Consider the following 11,679-nt stretch of genomic DNA (forward strand, 5'->3'; position numbering starts at 1 on the left):
GAAAAAGCTTAAAGAAAACACTAAACGTGTTGAACAACTTCAGCAAAACAAATGACGCTTTAATCAAAGTGTTAAACAAAACCTATAAAGGAAACAAATGTTTAAAGGTATTAATAAACAATAGCAAATGTCCTTTGGATAAAATAAGATTATGATTTAACGAAATAAACTTGTTGATCAATTGTGTTTATCAAAATTTATTAAATTTGTTAAGGCTGAGAAGGAAACTTTCAATGATAAGTCCAATTCTGAAAAGAAAAGGAAAAACAAAAGTAACAAGGTGGATCCAACTATAGATGGGTATCAAAGAAAAAAATTATCTCTCTTGCAAATTTAATGGAGGATAAAAGATAAACTCTTATCATGATGCCAAGACAATGGATATTGACTTATCACAAAGGGAGAAAGGTTTATATCCTAAGACTTGAGGAAGAAAAAAGAAAGAACCAACAAGATTCGAGGAAGACCACAAGAGAATAGGCACTAGAAAGATAAGTATAAACATCCTTCCATTTATTGATCACACGTAACATCTAACATAAAATATCATAAGACATATCATCTAATGATATCATGCTTAATTGTATGGTCTGAGACACATCGTTTGAAGATACACCACATTGCATGCATAACATATAAGGAATATTGTCAAAGAAATCATAATGTTACATTGTCTAAGATAAATCGTCTATGGACATTGCAATCATGCATAAGGTCATATGTACAAGGTCCAACTAGGTGGCCCATTAAAGATCATATAGGAAAAGCATAAATTCAAAATTGACATGTTAGCATAACCATACATGCCACATTTAATATACCATGATTACTCTTAAAACCTTGACTATTCGAATTCCAAGAAACCACATTTATTCATTACGCAAATATCCGCCAAAAAAACTAAAAGTCTTTGTGCCCTTAAAGTTATCTCTGAAATCATGTGCCCTCTTACTCTCACTTCCAAGTATTGTCCCTCAGAACCTTGAAAGCTCTCAAACTTCCAAAAACACTTACCTTCTACCATGATCACCAATCTGAACTAAGAAGTTTCCATCATCATTGAAGATGTTTATGATGTTGCTTGCAGAGTCTCAATTGTTGGTCCAACAAAAGACAAATCAACAAGGCTCTACCTTTAACACTAGGTTAATCTTCAAGAGCTTAAGAGTATGGTTATGATGTTCTCACTGTGGCATCCACAACTACTTTGATTGGGATACCCACCTGCTGACAGAGTTGGTCGTACCATTTTGGAACAACTTGTAATTTCAACCGAATGACCTTGTCTCGAAGGTCATTAAACAAGAGGTTATGGTCAATCTCCAAACTATTGTTGTTGCCAAACAATTATGCTCCTTAATTGCTTAAAATGTTAGAAAGCTCTATAATTAGTTTTCAAAATTCAATTAAAATAATTGATTATATGTTTCAAACAATCAATAAAAGCGTAATTTTTTATTTTAAATAAGTGTTTTAAAAACTTTATAAATAAACATTCAGTCTCAATCTTTGGAGTAATTTTGCAATTATTTTGACTGAATTATATTAAATTTAACAAAGTTGTTTCATATTTTCAAAAATATTTTCTAGCTTCAAATAATCAAAGTTGTGTTGAGATATAAAATCTTTATGATTATTTCTATTGTCTTGACAAACTCTTTTTGATTTGTTATCATTTATTTGTTTCAATGTTATCTTGTGGTAGTTGTATTAAGAATTGATAAATCATATATATTTTTTAAAAGTTGATGGAGGCTGATATCTTTTTGAAAATGATATCTTCTTGGGTGTTTCAACATTCAACATTGATTGTTGTATTGTTGTATTGAATTTGTAATTATTGTTTGCTTTTTACAAACTCAATTTGATAGTAGAACAATTTTTTCAAGAGTGAGAAACTAAGGATTAAATATCAATACTTTGTGCAATATTTTCTATTATTATCAAAAAGATACATCAATACTAAGTCTATTATCAAAAGACACATTAATTATTGATTGTATTCATTTTGTAGCATTTTTTCTCATACAAAGTAATTTGGTTTTTTTTAACGAAAATGAATTAAAAACATAAAACAAAGATTGAAAAATATAAAATAAGAAGATAAAAAAGTCAATTTACAAATTGAAGCTCCATACAATTCATCTTATCATAATTATCTACAAATTTAGATATAAATTGAAACAATTAACCAATTAAATTAATCAAATTAAAATATCATTTAATCTATTTTTTACCTAATTATGAAATCAATATTCAATTGATTTCTAAAAATAAACAAATTAGATTACAATCTCATAGCATCAATTGATTGATGCAAATTTTAATCTGATTTGTATATCTTGAATTCATAAATTAGTTTTCAGTAATTACTTTTCCATATATAAAGAAATAATATCACAACAAAAGACAGAAAATGGAATAACAATTCTAAATTTGAGAGAAAAGGAAAGAAAAAAAAACAACTTTTAAAATTATAAAATTAAACAAATGATTTATGTCTAAATGTTTAGAGTACATTTAGGCTGTATATGACATAAGCCTATAGAAGGAATCTAATGAAGTCCATAACTTCAAATACAAAACTTCACCTTAATACAAGAAAAATCAAACACATATAAGTTATTTTATAGAAATTCAACAAATTTGTCTAAACTTCCAAAATTTATAAACGAGACTTCAAATCCAATAACTAATATATTCATTTTCAATCCTTTAAAAATGTAGATTTCAATGTAACTAAAACCAACAAATAAAATAACATCTAAAAATAATAATTAAGACAACATTTATCTGGCTCAAAAAATATGTTAAATAACATTGCTCGTCTATTTAACACTATTCACCTGATATGGTTAATAATGTTTAAAAATATATTTGTTAGCTTAATTATAGTATATTAACAAAATATGTGATAAAATATTAGTAGTTTGATTATATTTTATATATTCTTAATATTATATATCAACATAATATAATATATTTTATTAGTTTATATTATCTTTTTTATTACTAAGTATAGGATATATCATAAGTTATTATTATTATTATTATTATTATTATTGATATTATGATTTTTTTTAAGTGATGTCTTAAGGACTTATAAACATTATAAATACATGTTATTTTTTTAAGGAATAATATTCATTTTCATACACTCGTATAGACTCAAACTTTTTTATTAATTTGTAAATTAGAGAATTTTTTGTAAATGAATATTTTGTTTATGTTTCGATAATTAAGAACATTCATGAAAATTTTCAAACCATTCAAATCTTGTCACAAATTAAAAATAATTATATTCAATTCAATTTATTATAACTAAAATAAAATTGATTTATATTAATTATTTTAAATAATATTTAAAAGATATTGATGTGAACTTTATTAAATATCCTTTTCATAATAAACAAGTCACTTTAGAAAAGGAGTTATTTAAGTAAACTATTAATTAAAATGATTTATATTTTTTAAAGAATATAGTTAAGCCTTTAATTAATTTTATTTCTTAAATTTCTTAGAAAACAAACGGGGAGGGTTCGGAGCTGAAAGTTGAAACCTATACGGCGGGAAAAGAAAAAGGGAAACGTCCTTGGCGGGAATCAAAATAAAAAACAACACGCAATTTTGGTTAATTCATTCAAAGCATAACATAACCCACAACACATATCATCAACTGTTTCGCTTCCCTCTATTTCTAGGGTTTCGAAGATGTTCTCTAGCTCCCAATTCGATGCCACCGCCGGCTTCTCCGGCGGCGGATTCATGTCCTCTCAGCCGTCTAACTTCAACGATTCATCTCCCGCACCACCAAAAGTATGCAATCGATCTCTTTTTTGTAATTTTCCATTTCTCTGCAAAATAGAAACCACCAAACAAAGCACGCACGCACTCAGGATAATTTATTTTGTGAGAAATGAGTCGAACGCGTTGGTGTTAACCTAATTTCAGTAGTTGCAACTAATTTTGTTTTTCGTTTTGAAAGCGAAACACTGTGCTCTACTAACTGTGTTGTGTGTTTCGGTCGTTAAAGAGTCGCGAAACTCAGGGTTTGGTGCCGGTGACGGTGAAGCAGATTAGTGAAGCCTCTCAAACCGGTGACGAAAAATCGAATTTCGTGATCAACGGTGTAGATCTGAACAATGTATGCCTCGCGCTTTTATTAGTCAGTTTTGAATTATTTTTCTTTCATTTTGTAAGAATTGGTATGCCGTGCTTTTTTGTTTATTACATAGTGGGGAAAACCATATATCAGTAATGACTGCGTAACACTTCTTAATTTTATGGTACCCTTGTTCGAAATATGGAAAAGTATGTCATGTTTTTGTTTGAGTTTAATTTTTTGGTATTGACTGCGTAACACTTCTTAAATCATTGGATGCATGTGTAATATAAAGTTGTACACTCACAATGACTATAATTAACATTTATAAACGGTTCGTTTATAATTTTTAGTGTCTAATTGGTCAAAGACTTGAAAGTGGAGTCATCTTTATATTGGCCATGCATGAAAATTAAACTCTTACTTTACATACTTTAATGTTTGCTTTAGTTTGGAAAATATATGCATTGACCGCGTTATTGTCATCTATTGTCTGTTTACTAATTTCATAATGACTACTTTAAGAGCACAATCTATGAAATTTTTTGGTTGCCTAATAATGTACAATACTTTATGTTGACAATGCCTTCTTATTGCTTTACATTATTTTGGTTCAGGTAACACTAGTGGGGATGGCGTTTGAGAAAGTTGAGAGAAACACCGATGTCAATTTTGTTTTGGACGATGGAACTGGACGAATAAAATGCCGAAGATGGTATTCTGTGCACTATAAATGTTATTTCAGATTAAATTAGTTTTCAAATAATTTGTGTTGTGTTGCTTTGCTTTCTATTGTGGAAAATCTTCCCCAATAAATGTTTGTAAAATGTGGTTTGAGTTTTTGGTGTTCTTTTATCAGGGTTAATGAGACTTTTGACACGAAGGAAATGGAGGAAGTAATGTAAGTTCATGAATATGTAATACACGAGTCTGTGATTGTTATATTTCTAAACTTAATTTTTTTTTTCAATGATAGGAATGGTATGTACGTCCGTGTTTTTGGGCATTTGAAAAGTTTCCAAGGCGTTAGGCAACTTGTAGCTTTCTCTGTCAGGCATGTGCTCTACACCCCTTTTTGTGTTATGTTGTAGCAATTGTGCAGTGGCTGTTTATTTACTAATTTGATATGATATCTTGGTATGAATACGATTTTCTTGAATCTTCAATGAGAACAGGTTCAAATCACTTATGGAGAAGAGTTATCCTTTCTCTATGTCATTGGTCATTACTTTAGGGATCTAATTATGACTTGGAGTGAATTTATAGAATGTGTTATACACACCTTAATAAGCACAGGTTTAAGTCAGTTATGGAGAAAAGTCAATTCTTGTTTATTTCATTAGTCATTACTTTAGCTATCTAATTGGAAGTTGGAGTAAAGTTATGGTTTACTATATCTAATGTTAAGGGTGTTTGATATTGAAGAATGGGGTGGCTGTCATTGTGGTTTATCAGGTTCATCAATGTTGAGACACTATTATTATATATTAGGAAAAGATGCCGGATTATTCAACAAATGTATATGAATCCTTTTTGGGGGCTCTGTCACTTGCTCCCAGCATGAGGCGCTTCAGTCATGACTTGCCACTATATACGTTTAGATACACTTTTACTAGCTGAATGCTTCCACAATTAAAATTGAAATCGGGGAAGAGAGTAGAGACAGGCAAGGATTTAGATTAATAGTGGGTGTACCTACTCTAAAATTGACTCAACAACTTACATCCTCCCTTTATTTCTAGTAAAACAGTTGCAAAGTTGTTCTTCCTGGGCTTAGAACCATTGCATATAATAGAACATCACTGATTATTGGTTTTGTTAACGATTCAAAGCACCTTTGTTGTGTTGGATGTATTGATACCTTGCTATTAGTGGGTTTTCTTGCTTAGCTTGGGAGCTGTTGCTGATATGCATTTGGGTGTTTAATGGACCGCTTTTTCTCTGGGGTGTGTATGGCTGTTTTAAGAGGTTTCACATAAACCACTTGGGATGTATCGGAGGTTCTTATTAGATGGTAGTTTCTTCTGCTGTATTCAACATTTAAGCATGTACTGTCGTGTATTCAGTTATATTTTTCTTTTGTCAAAGCAAACCAGAAAACAAATGGTCGTGCCTGCAAGTTGGTGATTACTGTTATGTTTCTGTATCTTCTCGTCATTGTTAAACTTATCTAGTACTTATAATTTTTTGGAGGTTTTTTCCCTATTATTTAATTATAAATGTGAGCGATGTCAGGTTTTTTAGCCTCACGGAATTTGTGGTTTTGATTTTCAATATTGATGTTTGCTTTATTTAGACTTCAATCTTAGTTTTAATTGTCGGTGATGGGTGCCCAACGTCCTGGAGGTAGCATTTGATTTTCAAAATTTCCCCTAGAATAGTGTATCTTTTGATTGGAGATTCAGAGTTTGTTGAATTGAGAAATTTACACGTGAATTACAAAGTGATAGTTATATCTGGTTGTATAAAAATGATTTTTTTCAAATTGTGATTTGTGCAGTTTTCCATGATGAGAAAGTGTCTATATTTGGCAAATTGTGTAGCTGAGTTTTATCGTATGCTTATTTCATATTCATGGTGTTTTTCACAGGCCCGTGACAAATTTTGAGGAGATCCCTTTTCACTTTATTGATTGCATACATAACCATCTGCGCTCCAAACTGAAGGTGCACACAACTTTCATACTTTACCTGAATTCTTTTAGATCATAGTATGATGGTTCATGGCAGTGGATAGTGCATGGATATCCCACGAATTCAGCAAATTTGAGAATCGTCTATAATCCAGTCATTGGACCATTAGAAGCTTTGACTGTTAACATTCCCAGCTTTGTGCCTTGTCAAGTGGACATACCTGACATGTATATTTTCGTTTGGATCGTAGTTGGAAGGAATCACTTCTACAAATCCTTCATCTGTCTCATCTTTGAACACTCCTGTCAAAAATGCCCCAAATGGATCTCAGCCGCCCACGTCAACTCCAGTATGATATTCTATATCACACATTTGCTGTTTGCTAAAGTTTAATTGGATTGATGATACTATTTTTCTAATCTCAGGCATATGCACAGTATAGCGTGGATGGACTTAAGGATTGCGATAAATTGATTATTGACTACCTGCAGCAGCATTCAGATATGTGAGTTATAAATTTAAAATTTTATTTTACTTGATTTCCATTAATTTAATATTTGATATTTTCAACAAATGTAACATTTGGATTCTCATCGCACAAAATTCACCTGACTTGTGATTCCGAATGATTTCAAAACTGGATTTAAATTGCAGGTCAGATGAACGGGGAATACATGTCAATGAACTATCCCGGGAGCTCAAGCTTCCAATGGACAGGATCATGTCAGTTCTGTTATACGTATCTTTCTCTTTACGCAAATCATTTGCTGGTGATGTAACTCAACTGTTTATGTTGTTAGGTTGTCGCTGAAGACTCTTGGAGACGATGGTTTAGTATACTCTACCATTGATGACTACCATTACAAACAAGCTTGATATTTTATGTAACGAGGAATATAGGTGAGGATCGAGCTGGATACTGCTACTAGGACGTGAACCGTGATATATTTTGACTACAAGTTTCGAGTTGTAGATATGTTTCTGAATCAATTGATCTATTGTATGCTAAAAACAAAAAGAATCAGCTCTGTTAACACTTGTTAAATGATTTTAGGCTGTATGAAAAAAAGTTGTATTTTCGCGTTTTTTTTTAAATTTCTTGGATGCCGTTTTTGTTTCCAAATCTATACTTTCTGGAATTTAGGTACTGTTCTTAATATCATTTATGCTCCAATTGCCCGTAAACACAGAATAATAATAATAATAATAATAAGTATTATTATTATTACAATTAAACCATTATTTTAGGTCTAGTGTTACGATTATGAAATTTCTAATATTTTTAGGTACAATGTAACAATCATTCATGTGAGGTATCTGCAATTCAGTAACACCCACTACTTCCACAAGGCCGAGGAGTTATAACCTGTTGTTGGATTTGAAATATTCTTGTATGACCGTGAACACGGCTTCGCTGCCTTTGCATAAATTACGTAAAAAATTAAGCATTTTATAGTTTGGAATAATATAAAAATAAAAATAATATAAATTGCTTATTATTTTTATTTTTTAATATAACTATTATAAAAATATAAATTATATTTTAATAATTATTAAAATATGAAAATATATGAAATAATATTTAAATTTTAAATTAAATTAAATAATTATTAAATTTTAAATAAAAAACAAAATTGTAGAAAAAAATGTTAATCGAATTATGAAATCCGTTAATGTTTAATATTTCAAAACCATAAAAATTAGATATTTTATTTTTGTTTAATATTTGGAATAATATAAAAAATAAAAATAATGATAGTTAAAAACTAAAATGAAAAAAATGACAACAAGACAAAATTGTGTCTGTTATATATATTAATTGAATTTAATATCTGATGTTAGTTTAGGAAAATCGGATAGTGTGGGATCTTAGGATGTGTTCTCTTATACAACATGCATAATAAAGTCTTACAAATTAATAAAGCAAGATTATTAATTGTACACCATTAAGCAATAGTGTTTTATCTTCGCAACACTTTTTTGAAACAATTTTTCTTATAATTTTTAATTGCTTACTGACACTTTACTGATATGTATTTTAAACCTATTAAACGTATCCGTCTCAGATACGTGATTTCCAGGGATATGTAGGCCTGATCCACGTATTGGTTCATTACAAACAAAAGATTACAAAGTTGCTACAAACAGATTTCATCCCAGAAATGTCATTTTCATCATGGTACAAATAGACTTCAGTTTCTAAGATGCTTACTCAGAAATGGTTAGATCCAAATGCAGGAGTGAGGATAAAGAGAGAACGACTTTTATCACTGAGACAAATTTATGCTATGAAGTAATTTCTTTCGATTTGAAGAATGCAGAAGTTACATTTCAGAAAGTATTGGACTAGATATTCTGAGAGCAGATAGCCAAAATCATAGAGGTGTATGTTGATAATGCGATCCTCAAATTTAGACAATAAAGCAACATGCCACCGACCTCGAGAAGATAATGTGATCCTCAAATAGTTTTAACACTGTTTGAGGCTTAGATGATACCTTCATCAAGATTCGTTACTCTTGATACAAAATTAAGACACAAGTAAAGATGCAGAAACTCTGTTCCCTGCTGCACAACCTTCACTAGAAGACAAGGTTATAAAGAACCGTTCATGACATATTAACGAAACCAGCAGGGTCAACACCTGGATGTACCAGAAATGGGAAATCGTTTACATTTTCTACTGAAGCCTACATGCATTGTAAAAATATCCAAGTGAACTTCCAACATGTGAAATTTTTTTTATGCATATTAAATTCAAACAAGACATCATAAAAGAAAATGTTGGATAGTTATATATATATATATATATATATATATATATATATATATATATATATATATATATATATATATATATATATATATATATATATATATATATATATATATATATATATGTTATGGTTGAAGAATAATCTTCACTGTCCCAAATGGTTAAGCAGTGGTATTTTCAGATGGCTCCATCGGAAATGAACGGAGGGGTAAATGGTGAACCAAGAAAAGAAACAGTCAAATAATGTGTTTTAAAAAAATAACAAAAAGGAACGACCAAAAAACAAAACAACATATAAAGGAAAAAGAAAAAAAAGGTTTGATCATTAAACTAAGATGGGTAAATTCAAAATTCTACATTTCACACTAAAAACAACCTCCCAAAATAATTTGCAAAATATTAAATAAATAGTCTCCTTTGACAAATCACAATATTGCAGGTACCAAATCACCGAAGACTCCTCTTGCCTTTAACAAACTAAATGGTTCAACTCAATCATTTTTACAAACACTTTAGGGGCATCTATATATACTTTCTTAGGTCTAGTCCTTTTGAAGTCATTGGTCACATAAAATTCCCAAGCTGTAATCATCCTTGCTTCTATTTCTTACTTTCCACATACATCAAAAGCCAAGACAACTCAATCACAACAATTAAAACAGATGCATCAACGCTTTAACCTTAAAAAATAACTTTAATCTAACTCAATCCACTCTATTTATAATATGAATTAGTTGTAGTTAGTACTTTCAACACAAAATTTCAAGTAAAAAAAAAAATAAAAAGAAGAAAGAAAACTATATAACTACATAAAACTCACCGAACATATATGATAGGAAAATAGCTTCTGTATTTCTCTGGCAACTCACACTTTCAAGCTACCTTCTATTTATTGCTAAGAAGAGGAGAGAGAGAGAGGGAAGCGGTGAAGAGAGAAGTATGGTATGCAGGAAAGACATCCACAATTAAATTTTTATAGTTTTATTGAAAAAGAAAATGAAATTTAGTGTGATGAAAAGAAGTAATCTAGATAGTTAATTTATATTTCATATTAACATAAATGTGAAATAGTATATTAACATAAATTCGCGATAGTTCAGGTGTGCAAAAGACTAATGAGACGACATTTAATTGTACGAATTTCCTTGAGATACAGTAAGGTGGATCTGAAAAGAAATGCCCTTTATTTAATGAAACCCAATTTTTTGCGAAGATAGATTCTGAAATTAAGGTTTTTTTTTTTATTTTACTTCAGTGAAAGTCATAGTGAAGTTCGAAGTTAACCAATCTTCTTCTCAATTTTAGTGGTTGATATTCCAATCTTGTTCTTCTTGTTGCAATAGCTTTAGCCATCGAAATTTTCATTCCTCACATGGTGGTGGTTCAATGGAGTATGGATAATCCCCATTTGCAATTGTGGAGAGATGACAGTAATAAAAATGACTAGAACTTCAAAAAATGCTGAAAGATATTTTTGAATTATCGTAACTACAAGGTTATGTGAATAAAAACATTTCTAATTAAAATCTAATTAAGGAAATAATTTAGATAATTAATTTATATTTCATGTTAACATAACGTGAAATATTATATTAACATAATATAAACTTTATTCTTTAAAATAAATCTCAAAATTTATTTAATAAAATTTATTACATTTATTATACTATTTATTATTGAACATTTTTTTACAGTCAAAATATTTTGTCCTTTATAATAAAAGTATAGTAGAAATATTAACTAAATACACTTTATTTTATAAAACAAACTTCGAGCTTAACTTAATTTCTAATTCATTCGTAGGTAAAATTAATTATGGTAACTTGATTCTAAATAATGTTAATTTTAACTTTTGATTCATGAAATCTTGTGAAGAATTGTTGCAATTTTTATAGTAATTCATTTTAGTCTTTCTTTAATGTTTAAGAATGATAAATATTCATGATGGATTTGAATTATTAAAATCAAAAAAATTGGATTAGCATAAATGAATATAAAAATTATGACAGGTTAAGTGAAGAGAAATTTTGTATGTTTTTATATGGCTTGAGAGATGAAGTTGTGGATAAGATAAAAAGAAAAGGTTTTGAAGATATTGTGGATAATTTATTATTGGTGAGATAGAATAGAATGAAGGATGATTGTGATGAAGGCACGTGGCAGCCATT

The 11,679-nt window shown here is 29.5% G+C and overlaps 1 protein-coding gene and 1 long non-coding RNA gene across 3 annotated transcripts; one reads left to right on the top strand and one right to left on the bottom strand.

The window, feature by feature from the left end:
* Positions 1–3,608: 3,608 nt before the first annotated feature.
* Positions 3,609–7,830, top strand: LOC108337352 (replication protein A 32 kDa subunit A). Its single transcript, XM_017573857.2, has 10 exons — positions 3,609–3,816; positions 4,034–4,144; positions 4,720–4,817; positions 4,962–5,003; positions 5,079–5,156; positions 6,693–6,768; positions 6,986–7,084; positions 7,161–7,240; positions 7,390–7,458; positions 7,536–7,830. The coding sequence occupies exons 1-10, from the start codon at positions 3,712–3,714 to the stop codon at positions 7,609–7,611; spliced, it is 834 nt and encodes a 277-aa protein (XP_017429346.1). The 5' UTR covers positions 3,609–3,711; the 3' UTR covers positions 7,612–7,830.
* A 1,176-nt stretch (positions 7,831–9,006) lies between these two features.
* On the bottom strand, positions 9,007–10,476 carry LOC108337769 (uncharacterized). Of its 2 annotated transcripts, none has more exons than XR_001832938.2 (2): positions 10,332–10,476; positions 9,007–9,379 (listed from the first exon to the last, which is right to left on the bottom strand). It is a non-coding gene; the product is annotated as an uncharacterized LOC108337769 (long non-coding RNA). The 2 variants fall into 2 exon arrangements; XR_001832939.2 differs by having other exon boundaries at positions 9,007–9,425.
* Positions 10,477–11,679: the final 1,203 nt, after the last annotated feature.

This window comes from Vigna angularis, chromosome 7 (assembly GCF_016808095.1).
Source record: "Vigna angularis cultivar LongXiaoDou No.4 chromosome 7, ASM1680809v1, whole genome shotgun sequence".
Taxonomy (NCBI): domain Eukaryota; kingdom Viridiplantae; phylum Streptophyta; class Magnoliopsida; order Fabales; family Fabaceae; genus Vigna; species Vigna angularis.

Coding starts and splice junctions, on each gene's coding strand:
- LOC108337352 (XM_017573857.2), top strand. CDS start 3,712: ATGTTCTCTAGCTCCCAATTCGATGCCACCGCCGGCTTCTCCGGCGGC. Junction 4,818..4,961: donor CGAATAAAATGCCGAAGATG/GTATTCTGTGCA, acceptor TTCTTTTATCAG/GGTTAATGAGACTTTTGACA. Junction 7,459..7,535: donor CTTCCAATGGACAGGATCAT/GTCAGTTCTGTT, acceptor TTATGTTGTTAG/GTTGTCGCTGAAGACTCTTG.